The sequence below is a fragment of the Ochotona curzoniae genome, unplaced genomic scaffold (genome assembly GCF_017591425.1).
Source record: "Ochotona curzoniae isolate NIBS_2020 unplaced genomic scaffold, NIBS_Ocur_1.0 scaffold_3208, whole genome shotgun sequence".
NCBI lineage: Eukaryota > Metazoa > Chordata > Mammalia > Lagomorpha > Ochotonidae > Ochotona > Ochotona curzoniae.
In genome coordinates, this window is record NW_024467106.1 from 30,420,003 (window position 1) to 30,445,385 (window position 25,383).

The 25,383-nt window shown below is 44.3% G+C and overlaps 1 protein-coding gene across 7 annotated transcripts in view; it reads right to left on the reverse strand.

Annotated features, from left to right (window-relative positions):
• Nucleotides 1-1,171: 1,171 nt before the first annotated feature.
• Nucleotides 1,172-25,383, reverse strand: part of MELK (maternal embryonic leucine zipper kinase) — a 51,901-nt gene continuing 27,689 nt past the window's right edge. For 6 of the 7 annotated variants that reach the window (XM_041004356.1, XM_041004357.1, XM_041004351.1 and 3 more), the window contains 8 exons: nt 21,135-21,221; nt 19,029-19,148; nt 17,055-17,177; nt 13,126-13,357; nt 10,044-10,140; nt 8,653-8,821; nt 6,628-6,731; nt 1,172-1,693 (listed from right to left, as the gene is read on the reverse strand). In XM_041004356.1, the coding sequence (XP_040860290.1) occupies nt 1,516-1,693; nt 6,628-6,731; nt 8,653-8,821; nt 10,044-10,140; nt 13,126-13,357; nt 17,055-17,177; nt 19,029-19,148; nt 21,135-21,221 (1,110 nt within the window). In that variant the 3' untranslated portion in view covers nt 1,172-1,515. The remainder of the gene's footprint in view (nt 1,694-6,627; nt 6,732-8,652; nt 8,822-10,043; nt 10,141-13,125; nt 13,358-17,054; nt 17,178-19,028; nt 19,149-21,134; nt 21,222-25,383) is intronic. The other variant, XM_041004352.1, reaches the window with a different exon arrangement.

Here is a 25,383-nt window from a genome sequence, read left to right on the forward strand (position 1 = left end):
TAAATCTCTAAAGTCTACTTATTGTATGATCCCACTTGCATGAAACATTCAGAATATTCAGTCCACAGAGACAAAAAAGAAATTACCGGTAGCCAGGGCTGTGGTGTAGAGAACCAAGAGGCACCTCTTCTGGGGATGCTGGGCAGGTTCTAAAGCTGAGCAGAGTATTGGTTGCACTATCATAATCAGACCAAAAATCGGCCACATTGAGTATGTTATGTTTTAAAGGGATGAATCTTACAGAACATAAGACATTAAGTGAAAACTTAAAACCTTTGAAAACTCTTCTTTGCCACAGCTCTTAGTTTGCTGTGGCTGTTAAGTTCCCTTCTGACTTCCAACTATGTTTTCAACCTGCTGTTTCTCACACCATCTTTGCTTCTACTCCACACTTGATTCTGATATATAATTGATGATTCTGCACACAGTGTTCTGTTAAGGTGTAACGCTCTCTCTTCTCTTGCTAATAAACTACATATCCAAGAAGAACAAAGGTGGTTTCTCCCAAGAAATCATTCCTAATGCCAAAGTTGGTCCTCCCCTCTGCAGTATTGGTTTATGCACCTCCCCACCCCCCAAAACAGACCCCAAACTCCCTGAGTTTACCAGAGTTCCATTTTACAGCCCCAGGCTCAATGCTTGTTAAATACTCAGTAAATGCTTTCTGAATAAATGAATAACAAAACATTCCCTCACTACTGACCAGAAACAGTGCTATTTTTTTTTTTCCATGCAGTTTAATTGGTAAAATCCATACAAATACAACTTGAGTTCTGGCCTTCAGAGACCCATAAAATGAAATAAAAATACAAATTTGAGGCCAACACTGAGACTTAGGGAAATTACCATAGGGTAACATTTCATGTGGGTTCATAGTTGGGATACTTATCATTGTTGACCGAACACACTTACTGGAGTCAATACTCTTATTCAACATATTAAATGTGTTGTTTAACTCTGGTAACCACAGCTGTGACTTAGTTAACGATCTCAATAAATCCTACTTAAATCAGAGACAGGAAAAAATTATGCAAATGAATTCTTATCTGTTTTTCTGCCCAAGGCATATTTGATAACAGATAAAACATACTCCAAATAGTCTCTACTTAATAGTCAGGAAGCCATTTGAGGCTTTATTTGGATCAAAATCAAATACAACAAAAAGGCCTGCTATATTCACAAATGGTTTTATTGCAGAAAGAAATTGTATATTAAAAGAAACATAGGAGCTTACATTCACATATGGAAGAGAATCTAGGAAAGTCAGCAGTTATTAATATACAAAGTCCCATGATTAGAAAAGACAGTAACAGATAATGACAGATGGGGTTGCCTTAGACTCAGCCACAAAATACTATCTTTTGTTTAAAAGTGAAAAGATAATGGTCTTTAAAATAGCTCTTCAGAAATGAGTTGTAGTTGCCATGAACTTTAAAATCAAACACTCACTCCGATCTCCATGTAGCCACTGTATCGTTCCCACACTCCTCTGGCAGGATGGAAGCCATCCATCAATTACACCTTGCAACTAGAAAGTATATCTTCTACTAATCTCTTGTAAACCCAGGCATCTCCCTTAAGCCGCTGCCTCCGGATACCCACCACGTCGGGCTTTTGAAGCTGGCATACTTCTAGTTCAAACTGCATTGTCACTTTGCCAAAGTCCGACTGGGTTTGACATTTCAGTGTATAGCTGCGAGAAACAAGAAGCCAGTTAGTGGGAGAATCATGAATATTCTGCTTATTACAAGGGGCTTCGGCCTCTAGGAAGGCAATGGAGAAAACAAGGCATTATCTCACATGAAGCAATGCTTATAGTTTCCAAATGGCCTTGCTATGCATTGGTGATAGAGTATGACTGGTGTTTTCCCAGAAGCTGAACCACGATCCCAAGAAAGAATAAGGATAAAGGGTTTTACCAGAATTCTCCCTTGCTCCAAAGAAAAGCACAGCTATGCGTGCCATTCTGGCATTCTCTATGTAACCCTTTCAACAGTATAATCCGTGAACACTTGGCCATTTGCGTAATGTTCACAATACAGGTTAAGTGCAGAGAAGATTTAGAATATTTTGTGAGGTCAGGTCCAGGGCCTTGGAGGAGAGGAAGATGGCCACTTTTTGAACCCCATTTCATACACAGTTCACTGTTTGCATGTACTAGATGGACTGGCTGTGCAAAGCAAGACCTTGGAGTTGCCAAGACAACCAGGGGGAAGAGTTTCCCTCTACTTCTCTGCCTAGACCTAGAGAGCGGAGGCTGCAGGCCATGCTCCCACAATAGGACAAGATAATCGCTGCAATACTGTCATTCAAGACATCTCTTTGTCAGTCCCCTTTGCTCCCCTCTATGGACATGATTATGAAAAACAAAAACAAAAACTTAAAAAGGTCCAAGCCATTTCCCTTAAAGCCAGTGTCCAGTCACGCTCCACTTCCCTGCTTCTTTGTGGGGCACTGCTTTCCTATCGCTTTAAATAAAGAATCTATTACACGTGCACTTGTGTTTTTGCTTTTCATTTCTATACTAAGCTGAGGAGAGAAGCCATAGAGATGTACCTCGTCAGAAACTTCACATACATAAAACTGGAGCCTGTCAGAAGAACACATGTTTTCTGAAGTTCTTCTAATATGAGATGAGACCCTGATCATCATGACACCTCACAGCAGAAAGAAAAGCAAAAGCAATGCCCAAAGAGACTGCACGTTCGCAGAGATGAAGCACAAGGCATTTCCGGCCAGGACTTGCATCACCTGCCCTGAGGATGGCAAGGCCACTCGGAGCCTTAAACTCATGTCAAGGACTTTCATAATTAATACAATTACACAATATTTAAGGGCTGCTCCTGCCACACAATGGAGCACTTACCGAGTATCTGTTACATGTCCTGAAGTTTCAGAAAGCATCACCTTCTGTCTCACTAACTTAGCTATGTGTGTTGGGGAAGGAACTTGATCTGTTAAACAGTCAATATCAAAATACCAAAAGGACCCCAGCTGTAGGCAACTGCCTAGGCTACCTTGTACCCAGGCAAGTGTTACACTGCTGGGAGAAAAGTAGCCCCTGTTAGGCTACAGCTCCCACTGGTGACTGCAACAGCCTAGGGTGTGGGTGGCCTGGACTGGCCAAGGCTACAGTGCCACTGTCAGCATGCTATAGTTAGGTCTGGGGGTAGGCCAGACCAGGCTAGGTTCTAGCATGTGCTGACACTCTTGTGAGACAGAATGAGTGTGGAACAGGCCAGGCTAGGCCACAGCACCTGCCGGGTCACATGAGAGCCAGGTCTGGGGGTAGACCAGACTCAGGGTGTAGCACCCATCAATGAGAGCCTGACTGGGTGTGGGCTGGTCGGGCTAGGCCCAAGAACCCACTGATGAATCCCAGATGGTCATGTCAGACTGGGCTTTGGCAGCACCTACTGGCAAGTGCATGGTACATAGCATGTCATGATGGAACACAGTACATCTTGGCAGGTTCAAGATCCAGGCTAGGAGTGGGCCTTGTAGGGGAACTATAGGCACTCCTTTGCTGGGCAGCAACTCTCGTTGGTGTACATGAGAGCCAGGGCTAGGGATGAACCAGGCTGGTTAAAGCAGCAGCATCCACTGGCATACAAGTGAGCCAAGTGTGCCCACCTGTGTGGTGGGGGCTGGGTCGATGAGCCCTAGGGGAGGGGAGTCTGACATGGCCCTAGTCACCTGGCTCACGTCCTTGGCCCACCTGCACAATGAGTCCTGGGTCTGGGAGCCCTGGGGGTCAGGAGTTTGGCATGGCCCTGACCACCTGGCCTGGGTCCTTGACCCACCTGTGTGGTAGACGCTGAGTCCATGAGCCCTAGTGGGCAGGGCAGTCTAACAGGGCCCGGGTCACCTGGGTTCTTGACCCACCTGTGTAGTGGGTGCCAGCACCAGCAGCCACAGAGGTGGAGGGTCCAATAGGGCCCTGGTCGCCTGGCCTGGATCCTTGGCCCACCTGCACAATGAGGGCCAGTTCCAAGAGCCTCAGAGGTTGGCGGTCCATTAGGGCCTGTGTCACCTGGCTCAGGTCCTCGGCCTGCACAACTACCCCAGCCAAATAATGACAGCAAATATCTGGGCAAATGGGGACTCTGAAGTTGACTATATCCATCAGTGGACATTGAAAAGATTCTCAACGTAACTGCAGAACTATCAAAACCACCTGGGCAGAACCCTGAGCGTATGTACCACATTTAGATCCTGGCTTGATATCTAGTAGCCACTCTCCATCCCTAAATACTGGAGCAGTTGGGAGGCTGGGTATGGCTTCTCTCCTCATCCCTCCCCTACCCTTGAAACAAGGAGAAACAGATATTTGGAGACAATGATCACATTTTTCCCTAGCCCTTGATCCATCCATCCATCCATCCACTCTGGTCAACTATGTTAACATCATCTAAAACTAAAAATAAATTAAAAAAAAAGAAGTGGGCCAAGTCTGGGGTATAGGGCGGGCTGAGCCAAGCTGCAGCACCCATGTGTGCATGAGAGCTCTAGCTCTCATGGGAAGTAGACAGGCTAAACTAGGCTACAGCACATGCTGACAAAAAGACTGAGGCTAGGCCCCGTGGGAATTATTTGAGGCCACCCCTACTAGGGCATGACACATAATGGTATGTGTGAAGACCAGGCCTGTGGTGGTGAACTGGGCTGGGCTAGACCATAGCACCTGTCAGTTCATGTGAGAGATGAGGCTGAGGTGGAAATGACCAAGCAGTTGTATTCACTGGTATGGGTACTGGCTGGTGCAGATGACAGACCAAATCTGACCCTGCACTGGTCAGCCAACCCAAGAGTCAAATGTCAATCCAGGCAAGGTTTCTTGGGGAACTCCCCAACCAGACTGCTGGACTCAAATCCTGATGCAGCGAACATCACAAGATATGTGATCATCCTTGGAATGCATGTATCAGGGCTGGGCCTCCTCAGTTGCTGATGCCTGTGCATTACACAGCATGCCCAGATGCACATGGGGGACATGACAGCCAGTTCACCTGGGCCAGCAGAGGACATCAAGCTCATCAGAGGATGGAGAACATGACAGGATGGACAACCCTCCCGGCCAAGCTTTGCAGCAAGTGTCTGATACACACTGAGTCGGACTTGGTCAATCAACAGACCTTGAAAAGATTTGTCTCAATCTAGGTGCAACCAAGCCAACAATGTCTCAAAACTATCAAAACTACTCGTAAACACCCTCGGAAAGTTCTTCCCTACATTGGGGTCTCTAAGGTGTGATTAAATGACTCCCTCATCCCTGGGTGCTGATGTAGTTTGACAGCAAGGTGTGGTCCTTTCCCTTCTCCCTCTGCGGTCACAGGAGAATAAAAAGAAATGAACTGAAGCCCACCCACCTTCTCCTACACCTCGATCCTCCCCGCCCTACTCAGAGGCCCACAAGGGTGTGCAGCCCTCTCAACTTTATAAATAATATAAAAATAAAACTAAAAAATTTAAAAATAAAAATACCAAAAGCAGCACCCCATAGGGAAGGATCTCTCCAGGAAGCCTGAGCATGGAACAGTTTAGTAAAATGGAAGATTAAAAGCAAGTCCCCTTGATTGGGAAAAGATATTGCTATAATCAAGATTAGAAACACCATTTCACTGACAAGCTGAACTTTCATCTTTTTGATTTTTCATAAACAATATAAAACAGAAAGGTAAGAATAGAAAGGCTCCAGACCCAGACCTGTGGACAGAGCAGGAAGTTAGGATGAGGTGTTGATTAGCAGTTAGTGATGGACCATGTGCTGAAGGGAAGATCATCGAAGGTCAGTGGCAGACCTGGCTGGAGGTTCTGGAACCAGAGATTAAGTCTCAAATACAAAAAAAGAAGTCAGAGTGATGCAGACACATGTACTAGCAAAGCCCATAGAAGAAAATCCAGGGTTGTCAGTAAAGCGGGTCAATATTCACAGACATGCGCAAGACAATGTTTCTTTCAACAGTGTTCTACTGACTATTCCATATGCTGGTCTTTGATAAATTTGCTAGTGACCCTACACAGCTGTTTTAACAAAGAAATTTTAGAGATTTAAATTGGTGGAAATACTAATATGCATAGCTTGGGTAAGCAGAAGAGGTGAGACCATGAGATCATCACTAAAGGGCCTATTATAAAACCCACTTGGCATCAGGGAAAGGCTAAGACGGAACATCCTCCTGACGCACGGAAACCCAGTGCTGTGAGACAGAAAGCTGTCAACAGGAGGATTCTACACAAGTCCCTGACTTTGCTGAAGCACTTTGCTCATTTAGATTACAATGTATAATGCAGTAGTACAATGTACTACTGCAAGTGGAAAATCAGAAGAAAACAGAGGATTTAAAAGAACTTCAGATTTTTCTACTCTGAGAAGTCTAACTTTGAAAGTGGCAACAACATGGGCCCTTAAAAAAAGTTCGTTTACAGCTCATACAAAAGAGAAAGAGCTATGAAAACAGCACTACCGTAACAGTTGTTTGTAACCAAGGGGGAAATAATATATAGACATATACACACACATATATATATAAGTGGTGAGGTAAAAGACAAGAAATCGACCCGTGCTTTCTTGAATGTCTAGAAGACAGTAAGTAACACACACAAGTCTCGAAGCGTGCAGCTTACCCCTTTTGCACAAAGTCAACATGCTTCTTTGGAAGAACAGCCATGATTTCATTCAGGAGTTGGTCCGGATTCACTAATCTGGTCGTCGTCACATTATAGTGAGGCTTTGAGAGAGAGAAGGGAATGAGAGGCAAGCCTGTACTTCTGCACAAAGAGCATCCTACCTGAAAGAGAGACTCAACACCCCTCAATATAGCACCTTTCCAAATGGAAATGTTTCAAGAAAAATAATGAAAGAATTTACAGCCAATTCTTGGTAAATTGGATTAAGATGGCCCTATGAACGCTTAAAGAAATGACATTTATTGACAATGACATCCATATCATCCCCTCTGTAACTTCATTTTCTTTTCCTACTCATCTTTTTAAGGAAAGATAGTAAGTAGCAGTGGTCTGTTTCAGCTTTACCTTTTCATTCCGTCCCATACTGTGACAGACACATTAACTACCCTAAAGGTAAACTATGGGAAAATGAAGCAAATGCCCAGAAAGCCACTCTGTAATAGTTGGATATATTTAATTTGCTATGGATTAAACAATATTAGAGAATTCCAGGACTTGATTCTAGGACAAATCTATGAGAGAATGAATATAACAGAATCTCTTCTAGAAAAGTAATGTTTGGGTTGTCTCACTGATTGAGAGCATAAATCTAAGATGATTTTTTTCTTAAGTGGTTTTCTTCTAGTCATTCAACAACTACTGGCTGCTTGCCATGTGCCAGGCCTGATTTGCTGAGGTCCAGAGAAAAGGCAAAAAATTCCTCCTCCCTGGTAGCATCTTCGTTGTCAAACTGGTTGGCAGACAGATGTCAATCACATAACGCAAGGAGGAGGAAGAATACACGGAGGGTACATTATAAGTGGTCTCCAAAGATAAGATTGAATAAGATCGTCAATTCTTTTAGTGGAATAATTGTCAAGTATAAAAACATTTTTGTATTTAATTTGGTATATTCATTGAATGTTCTTTAAATGTATTTCACCATCAAAAAACAGTTTTGACACCGTTTAGATTTGAATTGATTCTTCAAAACCTGGAAAACTGGCCCTGGTGCTGTAGTCTAGCTAAAGTCTTCGCCTTGCATGCCCCAGGATCCCATATGGGCACTGGTTTGTATCCCAACTGCTCCGCTTGCCTTCCAACTCCCTGCTTGTGGCCTGAAAAAGTAGTAGAGAACGGCCCAAAGCCTTGGGACCCTGCACCTACGTGAGAGACCTGGAAGAAGCTCCTGGCTCCTGGCTTTGGATCGGCTCAGCTCAGGCCATTGCAGCCACATGGGGGTTGAACCAGAGGATGAAAGATCTTTCTCTCTGTAAATCTGACTTTTCAATAAAAATAATTAATCATTAAAAAAAAAACTAACAACACAGCAATTCCTTATTAAAAGATCCACTCTGGTTCCAAGCAAATTCACAACTATTTTTAGAACATTTGACGAAGTGTTTGCTTACTGCTTAGCTTCTCAGTTATATATACATACAATATGGACAAGTCTCCTTAATTCTATTTAGGGTTTTTCAGTTAAATGGTGCTATCATTTTCTTAATCCCAAAGACAGGATCTGAAATAATCTCAAACTATGAGGATACTTCCAAAAGTTCACAGAAAAAATTAATTAGAGGGTAAATTTAGGGGCAGGTGTTGTGGCACAGCACATTAAGCCACTACTTGGGACACTGGCATGTCACAAGAGTATTAGTTTGAGTCCCAGATGTTCTACATCCTACCCAGCTCCCTGCTAATATGTCTGAGAAGGCAGCAGAAGATGGTCCAAGTGCTTGGGGTACTGCCACCTACAAGAGATCAGGAAAGAGTATCTTATCTAGCTCCTGGCTTTGGCCTGGCTCAGACCTGATGCTTGCAGAATTGAGTACTGCAGTAGGTACAAGATTCTCTCTGTCCGCCCCAAGTCCAAGACCTTGTCACTCTGCCTTTTAAGAAAATAAATGAAACTTAGAGAAGAAACAGCAGTCCAGCCAGCAAGCAGCTCCTGATATCCATGCAGAATTCATGTTCATTTACCTTCAGCCTTCTTGGACCATCTTTGGCAGAGCCCTTCCTTTTGCTCCGGGTAAGCACAGTAATCATCTTATCCAATCCTCTTTCAAGACTCCCGAACACTTTGGTTCCTTTTCTTCTTGGAGTATCCTCCATATGTGCTTGGTGCAGATCCAGTTCCACAGAACGGCACCTTAAAAATCCAAATACCAGAGCATGTATGACACTGGGGTATCCTGCTTGCAAAGGCCCTCCAAGGGCTCGCCAAAGGGTCCCACACACAGTAGGGTGCCCTTACATGGGTATGCCAGGACCAGACCTCCAGTCGGCCACCTCCCACTGGAGAAGAGACATCACTCTTCTCAGACTGCCCCTTGGGAAAAACTATCATTTCCTTTCCTTTTTGCTTGGACAATCAACAGGAGGGTGAAAGGCAAGGACTCTAGCCACTAGGCTACCATGTGGGGCCTGAAAATAAATAAATCTTTAAAAAAAATTAACGATTCTGTAGTGTCATCTAATACCCAACTCATTCTTATTTCCCTCAGAAAATGACCTGCAAGGACCAGCACTGTGGCATAACAGGTAATCTACCTGGTCACTGACATCCCATATGTCCACTGGTTTAAGACCCAGCTGCTCCACAGCCCTTTAAAATGCCCTGGAAAAACAGAGGAAGATGGCCCAAGTGCTTGGGGTCCTTGGGGCCCTGCAGCTACCGTGGGGACTGTGAAAAAGCTCCAGGCTTCTGGTATCTGCCTGATCCAGCCCCAGCAGTTGCAGCCATTTAGGAAACGAACCAGCAGATAGATCTCTGTCCCTTCCTCCTCCCTCTCTAATTCTGAATTTCAAACAAGTAAATCTTTAAAATTCTCTATGTATAAATCTCTCAAATAAATAAAGCTTAAAAACAAAACGATTAAAAACAATGATCACTTATGGTAAGGAGAGATGGGCTTTCTCTGAAATGTCAGTATCTTTCCATTTGGGAGGACACCTGTTAGTGGATGTACCCTGTAGAAGAGTAGGGAAGGACAAGGCCCACTACTTCTCCATCCTACCGCTGCTCAGATCCATGACTTTATTCCCACGAGAGCTAGAGACAAGGGGCAGCGGATTCAGTAACGGCTGTATACTATCCTTGGACAGCAAGACATTTGTGCAGTCTCCACTAGAACCTATGGATGACTCACCTTAGGTTTACTGCATATGAAAAAAGAAAGCTGCTTGAATGATGGACTTAGACAGCTTCTGAAGGACTACTGGGGAAACCACTGGGGAGAGGGCTTTAGGGGAGGGGTTAAGGGAAATCCCAGTGCCTATGGAATTGTATCATTAAAATTTTTTTTTATAATAATAATAAAACTGCTTACACAAGCACACTAAAGATCAGTCTAAAAAAACAGAACACTTACCGCCTCTCAGGGCTAATGACACCCGTTGTTAACTTGTCTGCTCCTGCTGCATTTGTTGGTGTTTTCACTGGAGTTTCCTTCAGGCACTGATTTCTAGCTACTAGAAAAAACAAGCACAAACCACATGTAGATGACATAATACGGCTGCAAAATCAATAGTGCATAAATAACCTCATTCACTGACCCATAGATATTGTACAAACTTGGCCAGCGATGTGAAAGAATACAATTCTTTAAGGAAATTTTCCCAGCCTGCTGTCATGGCATAGTAGGTTAAGCCTCCACCACAGGACCAGCATCCCTTATGGGAGCCAGTTCAAGTCCCAACTGCTCCATTTCCCATCCAGTTCCTTACTTGCGGCCTTAGAAAACAGAGAAGCATAACCCAAAGCCTGGGACCCTGCAGCTGCATGGGAGAGCCAGAAGAAGCTCCTGGCTCCAGGCTTTGTATAGACAATTATGGTCACTGTGGCCATTTGGGGAGTGAACCAGTGGATGGGGAGTAAACACAGTGGATACAAGATCTGTCTCTCTGTGTCTCTCTTTCTCTCTCTGTAAATATGCCTTTCAAATAAAAAAACCATAAATCCTTTTTAAAAAAGGTTCCCATGTGATTTATAATAAAAACAAAATTATTTGGCTTTGCATATGTATGGTTTTTTTCTTCACTGCAAACTAAAACCATGTTTATAATTAAATATATCATTTAAATATAGATTTCATGATTACTAATTCTTCTACACACAAAAGTCAGCTTGTATTTATACAAGTACCCAGTGTAAGCCTTTATTTGTTACAGTATTGAAAGGCATTAACTGAATTCAGTTTTACTGGACTGCTGTTAGGCAGTCTCCTGTGAGAGCTTGACAGAAATTATTACAGGTATGAGCTTTGTATTTTTTCATATTGCCTGTTCCAGAACTTTGTGTTCTACTTCAGGAAGGGCATTTATATCCTAGATAGCTTGACAAAAATTTAAAAGGCCAAACACAGCATCTTACTGGTTTTTTTTTAAGGATTTATTTATTTTTATTGGAAAGGCAGATTTACAGAGAGGAGACAGAAAGATCATCCATCCACTGGTTCAATCTCTAAATGGCTGTAACAGCCAGAGCTGAGCTGGGCCAATCAAAAGCCAGGAGCCCGGAGCTTCTGGGTCTCCCACATAGGTGCAGGGTCCCAAGGCTCTGAGCCATCCTCTGCTGCTTTCCCATGCCTTAAGCTGAGAGCTAGATGGGAAGTGAAGAAGCCAGGACACGAACCAGTGTCCATATGGGATCCTGGCACTTGCAAGGTAAGGATTTAGCCACTGAGCCATGGCACCAGGCCAAACACAGCATCTTATACTGGAGTCCATGGGTTCAAATCTCAGTTCCTCCCGATTGGTTTCCTGCTACTGTGCACCCTGCGGGGTAGCAAGGGATGAATCAAGCACCTGTGTCCCTGCCATCCACATGGGAGACAAGTTCTCAGCTCCTGACTTCAGTGTGGCCCAGCTCCCAACTCCTATAGGCTTTTGGGGACTCAATCAGCAGATGAAACATCTCTGTCTTTTTCTCTGCCTTTAAAACAAATCAGTGAAATTACCTGAACAGACGAATGAGTCACCACTGATTAGCTTTTACTCATAATCTTTTACATAGACTTTAGACAGAATATTTAGCTTATGGTAACAAAGATATGACACCAGGTTTTAAAAAAACAACTGGAGCATGGTTTTATGACTAACTTCAGTCTCACTACTTCCACAAGAAGAAAATACGCCTAATCAAAAATAGCTGAGAAAACAGTTTTTATTCTATCCTAGGAAATTCCAGTATGAAACAAGCTCGCCCCTCACACTGTCACTAAATGGACTGTCACAGGAGTTGCAAACACAGAATCAATGGAATGTTTACATCAAAAGTAACTCATGGTGAAAGTAAATTGCTAAGTAGTAATGGAAGCTATGGATCATGGCTCCCCAAAGCAGCTTTTACACTGAAAGAAAACTGGCAATAAACACTTTGACCAACACAACCTCTCACAGAAGCAAGCTATGTGAATGGATGATACTTCAAGACTACCAAAAAAATTCCAAACTACTCACACTTCACATTCTCAGAATTCCATAAAAAAAAACAGAAAATAATCAATACTAAAAAGGACTATAAAGTCAAAATGTATGCATGTGTATGTTACTATTGTTTCAAATCTCTGAATGATCTTAAGTAAGATAAGGTCCATCTTATCTCTGCCCAACCTGTGACTGTTTAAACACCTGTTAGTGATCAAAGCCAGGAGGACATCCAGCCCAGTGAGACTTCTGCCATCTGTACACAGCCCTCCCGGAAGAGCGTCCAGGCTGACTCTGACTGCAGGAGATGGGAAGTAACACGACAGGGCAGAACAGGACCAGGCCAGAACCAGAAAGCAGGTGGGTGGGAAGGATGCAGCAGAGACTACAGCTGGAGTCATGAACACAGAGAACAGATGTGGGACCGGACACACAAGGTCTGACCTCAGGCATGTCACTTCAATAACGCTCTGAGTCTCAGGCTCCTAAGCTGCAGAGACCCGGGCTGAATTGGATGACCAATTGGATGACCGCTAACCTGACTTTCAGGTTTGTTATTCTTTGACATTAAGATTCAACTTTGCAAAAGCAAAGTATCATCTGAGAAAAACTAAGCGTTGACTAACATGCTTTTACTGAAGCCAATGTAAACAGCATCTGAATTAAACAAACAAACAAACAAACAAAAAAGGCAAGGGCTGGTGTGGTGACATAGCCAAGGCCAGGATCTCCACACTACACAGATGTGGGAGATCCAGAAGCTCCTGGCTTTGGACAGGCCCAGCTCTGTTTGTTGTGACCATGTAGGGAGTGAACGAGTGAATGGAAGGAAGATTCGCTTTCTCTAGCCCCCACCCCTTCTGTCACTCCATCAAGTAAAAAAAAATAAAAAACAGCAGCTTGACTTTGGGAAATTTCAGGGAACTGTGCTGGTAGTTCCTAACAAACTATATGCTTATTTAACATGAAATAAAATGTTACCTTTTTTACCTTTTTTAACTACCACTTAATTCACTTAGCAAATACCTTTTGAGGATGCAGAGGAATGATTTGGAGTAGTGAGGATTTCCCTTTTATGCTGGCTCTTACTAACTGGAGTCTTAGGCTCCGGATATGCAAAGCACTCCTCGTTCCTCACAGCACATTTAGGAGTACATACATTCTCTTTGTTCTTTAGTTTATTGGCAGATTCTCTGCATAATACTGGAGTTAATGATTTAGATTCCAGACCATTTGATTCTGTCCAATGCTTGGTAAACTGAAAGAAAAAAAATAGGAATAAAGCATGCTGAAGACAAAAAGTTAGTATCTTTACAACATTCCCTAATCATCTGCAAATTACCTTGGACTATTTTTATTAAAATTAAATAGTAACGAAAGAATATCTTTGGCAATATCAGGAAATTTAAAAATGCATATTTAGGTCTCCTAAATACATACAGATTACTTAAGTCTATTCTACTGACAGGTAATTTTCAACATATTTCAGGCTGGGCATTTAAACACACCTAGAATCCTAAGGCGACTCTGAGAACAGTCACAAATAAATCCCCAAGAAACGCTTTCTGTAGCTGGGTTGCCTCTAACACACACCAACAAGTAACAGTCACCCAGTCAATCGGCAGAAAAAAAAAACATGTTAAAGTAACAGAAATGCTGGATAGTAAACATTTTCTAATCCTCTTAAATTTATAATTATATTTATCTTTTTAAAAAGTATGGAAAATCCTGAGGTCAAACTAAAAACTGGAGCGTGAATCCAGAGCTGGAACACTGTCTCTGATGACCCACAGTTTGGGTTGATCCGGTCACGGAGGCTTAGGCTTATGGAGGATGGTTAACTCAGATCCAAGCCCTCCCTGGCCAAGCCAGGAGGGGCTATAATTAAATGAAAAGGATGAATTAAATATAAATCTGTTCTTCAAAGGGAATCTGTCTTGGCCAAATGAGAAGAAAAAAAGTCTCTTAATAAGTTGTAAACAGGAATGGGCATTTGGTATTTGGTGAAGCGGTTAAGACGCCCTTTGGGGAGCTCACATCCCATTATCAGAAGGCCTGGCTCTAAGCTGCGGTTCTGCTCCCAGAGTCCAGCTCCCACTAATGGCCACCCAGGGAGGCAGCGGCGATGACTCCTGGCTTCAGCCTGGCCCAGTCCTGGCTACGCAGGGATTTGAGGAGTGAACCAGCAGATGGGAGACCTTTGCCTCTCTGAGTTTCAAATAAATAAAAAGTAAAACAATAATAATTTGTAAGTAAACACAAGACAGTTTTCACATACCTAGACAGTCCTAGAAACCTCAAGCCTGTATTTTATTTAGCTTAATCCCAAACTGGTAGAAGCAAACATAAATCCTACAAGAAAGGAAATTTTCATTCTAATCTACTTCAATCCCACAACTCTGAACCCAAGTTATCAGAATTTCCAGGGGGGCTAGCGCCCTACAGGGTAAAACCATTGCCTACTGTGCTAGCATCCCATATGAACGTCAGTTCCTGACCCAGCTGGCTCTAATTTCGCTGCAGCTCCCTGCTAATGTGCTTGGGAAAGCAGTAGAACACAGCCTAAACCCTTGGGCCCACACGTTCAAACACAGAAGAAGCTCCTATCTCCTAGCTTCAGACTGGCCCACGTCTGGCTGTTGTAGCTGTTTGGGGAGTGAGCCAATAGCTGGAATATATTCATTCTCTCTCTCTCTGCACCCCTCCTTCGTTCTCCCCTTGTAACTATGTCATTCAAATATATAACTCTTTAAAAAAAAAATCCCTGTACCAGCATGGGAGACAAGGAATAAACTCCTGGGTCAGCTCAGCTCCAGCCGTTGTGGCCACTTAAGGAGGAAACTAGCACACAGAAGATCCTTCTCTCTGTTTCTCCTCCTCTCTGTAAATCTGCCTTTCCAATAAAAACAAATAAATCTTCAAAAGTAAAAACCCAGAATTGACATTTTTTAAGCTTATCAATATTTATACATACACAAATGGCAAACACCATAAGCAAAAGTTAGCAAAAAAAAAATACAATCAGATCATAAAGATGTCAATATATCAAAACGATCAAATATAGAACATAAATGTATTCATATATTTGAAAACTGAAGGAAATTAAAAAATATAAAAGGACAGCAAGAAATTACCAAAAATGTTCAGACTTTTAGAAAGAATAATGAGCAGGAGGCCAGAGTAGTAGTGTAGCAAAGTTAATCCTACAACTTGAGTGTGGCATCCCATATGGACACTGGTTTAAGTCCAGCTGCTCCACTTTCCATCCTGCTGCCTGCTTTTAGTCTGGGAAAGTAGTGGAGGACGGCCCACAGCCTTGGGACCATGGACCGTGTGGAAGACCTGAAGGAAGCTCCTGGCTGCTAGCTACTGACCACTGCAGCCATTTGAGAAGTCAAACAGCAGGTAGGTTCTCTCGTCTCTATAACTCTTTCAAGTAAAATAAATAAGTCTTTTTTAAAAAATGAACAAGCAAATTTGAAATATAATACAACAACAAGGTGGAGGAATCCACCATAGGGGGAGGGTACAGGGAGAGGTCGGGGAATTCCCAGAACCTATAAAACTATGTCACATAATGCAATGTAATTAATAAAAAATACACATATTAAAAAAAAAATGGAAAAGCATTGTGGGAATGTGGGTCAAGCCACTACTTAGAAATCCCACACATCATATCAAAGTGCCAGTTTAACTCCCAGCTCCTTTATTTCCAATCCAGGAGCTCCTTGCTAATACACCTACTATTTAAGAAGGCAGAGGATGAGGCCCAAGCACTGGGTGACTACTTCAACCTGGCCCAGCCCTGGCTATTACAGACACTTGATTTGAATCCTGGCTGTTGTTTCCAATCTAGCTTACTGTTGATGCACTGGAGACATCAGCAGAAGATGGGCCACGTGCTAGGGCCTCTGACACCCATGCAGGAGACTCAGATGGAACTGCTGGATTCTGGCTACAGTATGGTTTAGCCCCCAGCTGCTTCAGCCATCTGGGGAGGGAACCAGTGGATGGAAGAGCTTAAGTCTCTCACTCTCTCTCTGTAACTTTGCCTTTCAAATAAATAAATCCATCTTAAAGATGATAATAATAATAATGGCAAAATCTCTCCAAATTTAAATTTCAAAGAAAGAAACAACATTAATCTACACATCCAAAGAGCTAAGCAAGCATGAAATAGGATGAACAGATCATCAGACGGAGAGAGAAACCAATCAGTTGCTGCCTAGAGTTGGAGGGGAGCTGCTCAGAAAGCAGCAGGGGGTTTGGGGGCAACAACAGAACTATTCAATATCTTACTTTTGGTTCTGGATACATGAGTGCATGCAGTTGTCAAAACTTAAAGAACTCCATGCTAGAAAGCATAAATTTACTTAAGTACATCTAAGTTATGTCATTAAAACAAGAAGGGATGGGGCCCGGCACGATGGCGCAGTGGTTAAGGTCCTCGCCTTGCACGCCCCAGGATCCCATATGGGCGCAGGTTCTAATCCCGGCGCCCCCGCTTCCCTTCCAGCTCCCTGCCTGTGGCCTGGGTTTTGGGACCCTGCACCTGCATGGGAGACCCGGAAGAGGCTCCTGGCTTCAGATTGGCATAGCACCGGCCGTTGCGCTCACTTGGGGAGTGAATCATCGGACGGAAGCTCTTCCTCTCTGTCTCTCCTCTCTGTATATCCGCCTTTCTAATAAAAATAAATAAATAAATAAATCTTTAAAAAAAAAAAAAGGTATGACACGGAAGGAAAAGAGTTAACAAATGCTGCAAAGTGAAATCTTGGCTTTCTTCAACTTGGCTTTCTTCAACCTGACTTCTATTTTATTCATATTCCAACAATCTTGCATTATATTCTCAGTGGTTTACAAATCCATTAAACTTGCAAGCACCTATGTTATTTTATGCCCAGACATTTTATAATTGAGTGAGTCTCTTTTAAATAACAATAAAAACTACCAACCTGTGGTGTTTGAGGAGTTACCACACCTGTTGATGAACCGTCTTCACACCATTCACAGTCAGCTAATCCAGCCACATAATGTTCATCACTTGTAATCATATCTTCCAGACTCAAGTTTTTTGACTATTAAATTGCAAAACAGAAGAGCAGATGATAATCTACACATTAAAAAAACAAACAAACACACACTACATCCCAGGCACAGGGCAAGGGGCTGTGGAAGCAGGAAAAATGAGTGACACTATTGAAGGAACTTATCACTCTGTGTGGAAAGCAGGAAATCAAAGTATTTTAGGTCAAATTATCAGATAGGAGAGTCTCTGACTGAAATGTCCTGGAGGGCCTGGCACAATGGCGCGATGATTCAATCCTCATTTTGCAAGCGCCAGCATCCCATATGGGCACTGGTTCTTGTCCTGGCTGCTCCACTTCCTATCCAGCTTCCCATTTATGACCTAGGAAAGGACTTGGGACTCTGTACCCACGTGGGAGGCCCAGAAGAAGCTGCTGGTTCCTGGTTTCAGATAGGCTCAGCTCTGACCATTGTGGTCATCTGGGGATTGAACCAGCATATATAAGATTTCTCTTTCTGTCTTTCCTTCTCTTCATAAATTTGATCTGCCTTTCCAAAACTAAATAAATAAATCTTTTTTTTTTTTTAAATTACAGAGTCTTTAAATATTTTATGTAGAGGATGTGCTAGTTACCTTATTATCTTCATACAATTGCTGTAATGCCTGGTAGCTCCTTTGCAAATTTACAAATAAGAAGCTCTGACAAAGCAGATAATGGAAAGCAAATGCTTTGAATTACAGGCTTCTTATCTATGAGGACACACAGAGTAGTTAATCATTTTCACCAGGAGTCAAGTAGACTTTCGAAAGATCTCCTGGGGACAGGACATTGGGATCCTGTTAACACCACCATCACAGTAATTTATTTTTCTTCATTATCCTCCTTCAACAAACTATGGGTATATTAGATATATACAGAAGTCTAAGACCATGGGATATAATTAGATATTTCTGTTTCTTCTTCCTTCCTTTTCCCACAAGGTGTTAATCTGGCCAGGAAATTCTACTTGATTCTCTCATGTATCATCCTTCTTTATCAAACCTGCTGTCCTTTCCTAATTCAAAAATTCAAGAATAAAATTTAGTAACTCAACTATTCAAACACACAATATGGATTCTGCCACCAATCTTTCTACCTTTTCAACCAGAGTTACAGAGGTCCCAGGACTGCCAATGATCATCATTTAGAACTGGCTGCACGGAGCAGCAGGGTGAGAAAACTACAAAAAATCTAAATCCAGGGTTGAGTATCTGGCGTAGCAGTTAAGTCATGCACATGCCATACCCTAGTGCCAGGCTCTGTCTCAGCTCCATTTCAATCCAACTTCCTGCTATTGCACACCCCAGGAGACAGCACGTGACAGTTTAAACAACTGGGTCCCTGCCACCCACATGGGAGACCAGTAGTGCTGGCTCTGGTCTGGTCCAGCCTTGGTGTTGTAGGTACTCGGGAAGCAACCAGAAGAGGGATGGTTTTTCTTTATTTCTGCCATCTGCTGCTTTCCAGGCATATTAGCAGGAAACTGCATCAGAAACAGAGTAGCTGGGACTCAAACCAGGCATTCTGAAATGACAGCCACGTGCCACGCAGCAGCCTGTTGTGCCACAATGCCTGTTCCACCCATGAACTTTTTAAAGATTACGTTCCCTATGAAGTCTATGTGCTATTTCAAGTCTTAATGATTTGCATGATATAAGAACCCCAAATGTTGTTATTCCTATTTCTTTCTTGTCAATAAAATATCTATCTGTAATAGCTACCCAATTAACTAAATTATTGGGTATAAGCTCATTATACAGGAGATAGACGGTAACAGCAATTACTTTATCATGAACAGAGCAAGCACGTGGCAAGACCAGCAGGTGTTCACACAAAAGGTCCAACACTCACAACACTCACCTTTGGGGTAGTACTGGCATATGCACAAGAAAAAGAAGGGTGTCTTAAACGGACTGGCTTTCCTCGAGCTTTCTTGGCTAGAAGCAGAAGATACGTGGCTGTGAGGTGATCGTACTGCCACTAGAGAAAAAGAAAATCAAGTCGTTTTGAAAACTAAAATCGCTTGTTATAATGATGTTTTCTTTTAAATGACTATTTTCCAATAACACGAATATTCAAAATTCAAAATGTCAATAGCTTTACAAACACATAAGTAAAATAAACTGCAACCCCTGTGGTATGACACCACCCAATTCCCACTCTCCAGGAAGAACCACTATGAGCTATTTTTTTACTCATAATTCCTTACTGCTAAAGTCACTGTTTATATGTTTACCTTTTCCCCACCTTTAGATATAATATACATATGTTCTTTTATGGAACATAAGAATTTAGAGTGCTGGCGTTGTGGTTTGGTGACTTTGGTGACTAAAGCTGCCATCTGTGACGCCAGCACCCACTGTGGGTGACAGTTCATGTCCCGTATACTCCATTCCAGATCCAGCTCCTGGCAAACATACCTGGGCAAACGGCAGAAGATGGCCCTGCCACCCGCATGAGACCCAGAAGAGACCCCTGGCTCTTGCCTTCAGAACGGCCCAACTCCAGCTGCCGCAGCCATTTGCAAAGTAAATCAGTGGACAGAATATCTCTGTTCCTCAGTGTAAACTCTGCCTTTCAAATAAACATATATTCAACACACACTCAAACAAAAAAAGAAAGACTTTAGTTCTACTACACCTTACTGTAAAGTTTGCTTAATATGACACTCATAATGAATTCCTGGGAGTAGGTTAAGTTGCCAGTTGATATAACTGCATCCAATTTTAGAGGGTCCCAAGTTTCACACCTATCTCTGGCTCCTGACTCTAACTTCATGCCAATGCAGACCCTGGGAGGCAGTGTTGAAGTAATTAGGCTCCTGCCACCTCTATGGGAGACCAGGGTTGAATTCTACCTCTGGTTTTTTCCTTCTTTGCCCAGCCCCAAGTGCTGTGGACATTTAGGAGTTAAACAGTGGATGGAAAATCTCCCTCCTTCTGCCTTTCCTCTCTCAAATAAATTTTTAAAAAATCCCTTCATGTCCCTTTCTCACTTAAAAGAACTATGCCTTTAGCAAAGCTTTTCTTAATAAAATAAAAATCTGGTTATGGCTTCTATATGACAAGTTAAAGAATAGAAAAATGAAAACTAGGTGATGAAAGACACAGTACTGGTCCAGGAGCAGAGCTGGGTTATGATCCTCAACCGTCACTGAGACAGTAATGCAGGACGGCTCTCAGGGACAGACGGGAAAGCACAGGCATCAAGAACGAGAACGATTCAGCACCACACGTGGGTCACAAGCTCAGGAGTGACGTCACACAAAAGAGCTGCTTGAAGGCAAAAAGGAAGTCGCTTTGCGCTTACCTTATTTCCACAGCAGAGTCACAGCTCTATGTCAGAGGACTAAAGTGACCAAAACTGGAACTGCCAGTTTCTATGGACTTCTTATATTTCTTACTTATTTTTTCCAATGGCTAAGATGTTTCTTTTTTTAGAAGATTTATTTATCTTTATTTGAAAGGCAGAGTTACACAGAGAAGGAAAGACAGAGTATGGTCTTCCATCTGCTGGTTCACTCCTCAGATGACTGCAACAACTGCCGCTGGGCAGGTTTGAAACCAGGAGCTGGGAGCTTCTTCCAGTTCTCCTGTATGTGTGCAGAGGCCCAAAGCCTTGGGCTATTCTCTAATGCTTTCTCTGCAGCAGCCATAAGCAAGGAGCTGGATCGGAAGTGGAGCAGACAGGACTCAAACAGTGCTCATATAGGATGCTGGTGTCGTAGGTAGAAGCTTAGCCTACTACACCATGTAACCAGTCCAAGATTTTTTTTTACAAAGTAGACACACATCAGGCACCAAAACAGAACTAAGTAAAAACCACACATAAATGTAAAACAAGAGTTGGTTGTATTTATATTCATGATAAAATCACAGCTCTAAAAAATGCTGCATTATTTCTAATATACTTTCAAGCAGAGTAAAACAAAAAATATTACTGCTAAATTCCTGTTGTAATTCTTACCAATGAAATTAAATTCTCCATCGTTTGCCTGTTGTTTCTGTGATGTACAGAAAGTTCTGTGACGCAATCATCATCCAGGTGAATAAACTATAAAAAAGAATTTAATGAAGTATCAACAAAATGACTACAAATATATTTATGATCTTGAAATTTTAAAATGTATTTTATTAAGTTAAATGCCAATATGTAAAAATAGTATGAGTTTGTCAAACTTTGAGTAAGAATCACCGTTCCTCATAACATCTGAAGATGAAAGTACAAGACAATAGTGTTTTAAAATGAGCCCTTCTTGAGTTCTCCCCATGCCCATCAACCTCTGCTGGGCTGTTAAGAATCCAGTGTAGAGTCAAGCGACTATATCCGTAGCACCTCCTCCCTGTTCCCAGACCTGCACTGACCTTCATCAGGGAGCAGCCCTCCCGTCACCCAAGTCAGAGACTGCACAAGAGCCTGGCAGGAGGGGCTTAAGCTCCAAGTACACTGTATCTCAGGTTATGTTTATCCTCTCCACAATTCTAGACCCCCTGCGTTGGTGTGATAGATACTGCATAACCATCAGTTTGCTGAAGGCAGTAGAACACATTTGCTTATTTTTAAGGTTAATTATCTATTTATTTATGTATTTATTTGAAAGCCAGAATGACAGAGCTTTGCGCCAACACAGGTGCATGGCTCATGGGTGCCCAGGGGGCCTGGGGGACGGCAGAGGCATGTGGGAATCTGAGGGCTCACACCTAAGCAAATGGAGTGAGCCTGGGGATTTCCTCACATGCCTAGTCCTGGGCAGGGTACAGGCAGGAGGGGAGAGCCCCAAGTTGGCATGCTGGCCTGGTCTGCTGGTGCACCAGGCTTGGGAAACTTCAAATGAACTTAGATCTTGGACAGGCGGAGGGCTAAGGTCCCAGACCAGCATATATGCCAGGAGCTTAAGACCCTAGTGGGCAAGAAGAGCTCCAAGCCAGCACACCACCCCACTGAAGACAGGGCTTCAGAATACAGGGCTGGGGAATCCATATACTCCTAGAACAAGGACTACGGATTGCCCACGAGGGAGGTAAAGGGATGTGTGAGAAGGAGGACTGCTGAGGGAGTATGCTGCAGGTAAGGAATGGCTTCTGAGGGTCTTCCACGGACAAGGTCACCGTGTTTGCAGGTAAGCAAGGGGGCTGAGACAGAATGGTTGGAAGGGGGAAGCTAAAGGAACTTTCTGAGTAAGATTGATGCACACACCCATGTGGCAGACCTGAGCTGGTTGGTTAGCATAGACCACCACCAACCACCACTCACCGCACACATTAAAGCTAGATTTGGGGTTCTAACTGGTAAGGCTACATCACAGTACCTGCCAGTAAATGTTGGAAAAGGGATGGGTAATGTTAGGGTAGGCCATGACACTAAGTAGCATGTGAGAAAACCGACTCTGGGAACAGATACAATGGGGGATATGTGGGCTCAGCTCTGTGGAACTGCAATTTCTACTGGTTTGCTCAACAGCTGTGGGTAGTAAAGGGTGGCTGAGCTAGGCATAACCATGGAACACAACAACACTCATGGGTACTGGGGTTGGGAACAGGCCAGGCTGGTCCAAGCTGCAGCATAAACAGCTACACCCAAGAAGAGGGTGGGGTGGGTCAAACTGCAACATCCAACAACTTACACAAAGGCTGAGGCAGAGGGGGCAGACTATGCCAAGTAAGAGCCTAGCACCTGCTGGCACAGATCTGGGTCCAGGGGTGAACCTAGTGGGGAAACTTTGGAAACTGCCCTGATGGGCTGTAGCTCCCACTGGTGAGCAGGTGGTTCAGGCCTGGGTGTTGGTCAAGCCAGGCAAGGCAGCTCTAAGTGTCAGCAAGTGTGTGGGTTGTGGGGTGGGGGCAGGGAGAAGGGCAGACCAGGCAGGGTCAGGCGAACCTTAGCCTCCTGCCATGTGCAGGAGCCAGATTGGAATGTGGGTCAAGCCAAGCTAGACTATCACACCTACCAGTTTGCATGAGTCAGGAATGGGAACAGACTGGGCAGGGATAAGCTGCAGCACCTGCCAGTGAGAGCTGGGACTAGGGCCAGGACTGGGGTTGGGACTGGGGCCAGGACTGGCCAGGCTGCAGTATCCAATGGCAAAGGCCAAGACGAGGGATGGGATATGCCGAGTTCAGTCAGAGCAATCACTGGCACTCACAAGATCTGTGGCAGCTAACAGGCCTGGTTGGGAAGTTCAGGGGATATCCAGGCTAGGTTGTGGTTTCCACTGGTGAGCGTGAGAACTGGAACAGGGTGCAGCAATCTGGGCTTAATATGACTACAGTGTCCCTCAACATGGATTAGGACTGAATCTGGGGTATACCAGACTGGGCTAGACTCCAGCGCCCAGCGGTGTTCATGAGAGCCAAGGTGGTGCAAGTTAGGCTGGGCTAGGTCTTGGCACCTGCTAAACCACAGGAGAGCTGTGTCTGGTGTGGACCAGCTGTGGCTGGGCTTTAGAATCCAACAGTAAGAATCAGAATTGGTGTGGGTCGGTTGGACAAAGCCACTGTTCTTGCCAAGACAGGAGACAGACCAAGTCAGGCTGGGCCAAGAAGCTACAGGTGTTGTGTGGAACCTGCCCCGGGAGGGGACTTGAACACTGGAGCTATGGGCCCGGTGTGATAGCGCAAGTGGTTAAGGTCCTCCTCGCCTTGAACGCCCCCGGGATCCCATATGGCCACCGGTTCTAATCCTGGCAGCCCTGCTTCCCATCCAGCTTCCTGCCTGTGGCCCGGGAGAGCAGTTGAGGACGGCCCAAGGCTTTGGGATCCTGCACCCGTGTGGGAGACCCGGAAGAGGCTCCTGGCTTCGGATCGGCATAGCATGGGCCGTTGCTCTCACTTGGGGAGTGAATCATCGGACGGAAGATCTTCCTCTCTGTCTCTCCTCTGTATATCCGCCTTTCCAATAAAATATAAAATAAATCTTTAAAAAAAGAAAAAAGAAAGAGGAGCTTTCTTGTCAGGATGTAATCACTACAAGTGAGAGCAAGAACCAAGGCTGGAAGAGAGCAGATCAGGCCAAAGTTAGTATCCACCGGCATGCGTGTGGGTCAGGTCCGGGGGCAGGCCAGCTGGGCCAGTTCATAACACCTATTGGTTTGAGTGAGAACCAGAATGGGATGCAGGAAGCTGGGTTGGGGTGCAACACCAGCCAGTTCACATTAGTAGTGGGACTGAGGGCTGGCTCGGCTGTGCCAGGCTGCAGCATCCACCAGCATGAGCTGGAACCAGGTGTAGCCAGGCTAAGCCACACTACAGCACCCACCAACAAATTCCTAGGTGAGGCAGACCATGTCAGACTGGACCACAGTCAGTACCCACCTGCACACACAAGACCTAGTGGGGTGGGACAAGCCCAAGGGAAGGGCAGCATGGGTTTCCCTCCTGGGCCACTGCTTCCACTGGTGAGTGTGAGAACTGGGCCTGGGGGCAGAGCAGGCTGGGCAGGTCTACAACTCCCATTCACCTGCATGTGAACTGGGTGAAGAGAGCCAGGCTGGGCTACACAACTGTATCTACTAGTGCATGCATGAGCCTCAGTGAGAGGAGATTGACTGAGTTTTGCTGCAGCATCAGCTGGCAAGTGCTGGGACTGGGAGCAAATCCTGTCAGAGTAGACCACAGAAGCTGGGAGTGGGTCCAGTAGGGAAATTATGGGCACCTCTCTGATGGGCTGCAACTCCTACTGGTGAGCATGAGAACCAGAGCTATGTGCAGCCCTGGCTAGACAAGTGGTGGCACCTGCCAGCACGAGTGTGGGCTGGATAGTGAGGTCAGTTGGTTTGAGCTAGGCTCCAATGCCAATGGATGTGTATGAGAGCTGAATGGGATGTAGAACAGACTGGACCCATCTGCTGCATATACTGACAAACACAGTAGCCAGGGCTGGGGGTGGGCCTGATAGGGATTAATGGGGGGTCATTCTGACTAGGCTGCAGTTCCCACTGGTGTACATGAGGGACTAGTGTGTGGTGGGCAGGGTTGGACTGGGCTGTAGCATCCACTGGTTTGCATAAGAGATGGGGTTGGAGACAGAACTGACTCAGCAATTCCAACCACTCCTGTACGTGTGGAGGCTGATGTGGGTGACCGACTGAGCTGGACTCCATACTGGCAAGCAAATACAAGAGTAAGGTCTGGGATCACCTCGAATGAGGTTTCTTTGGGGATCCCCCGCAACTGAGCTGCTGGACTCAACTCCAACCATGAGGAGGAGGGCAGGATCT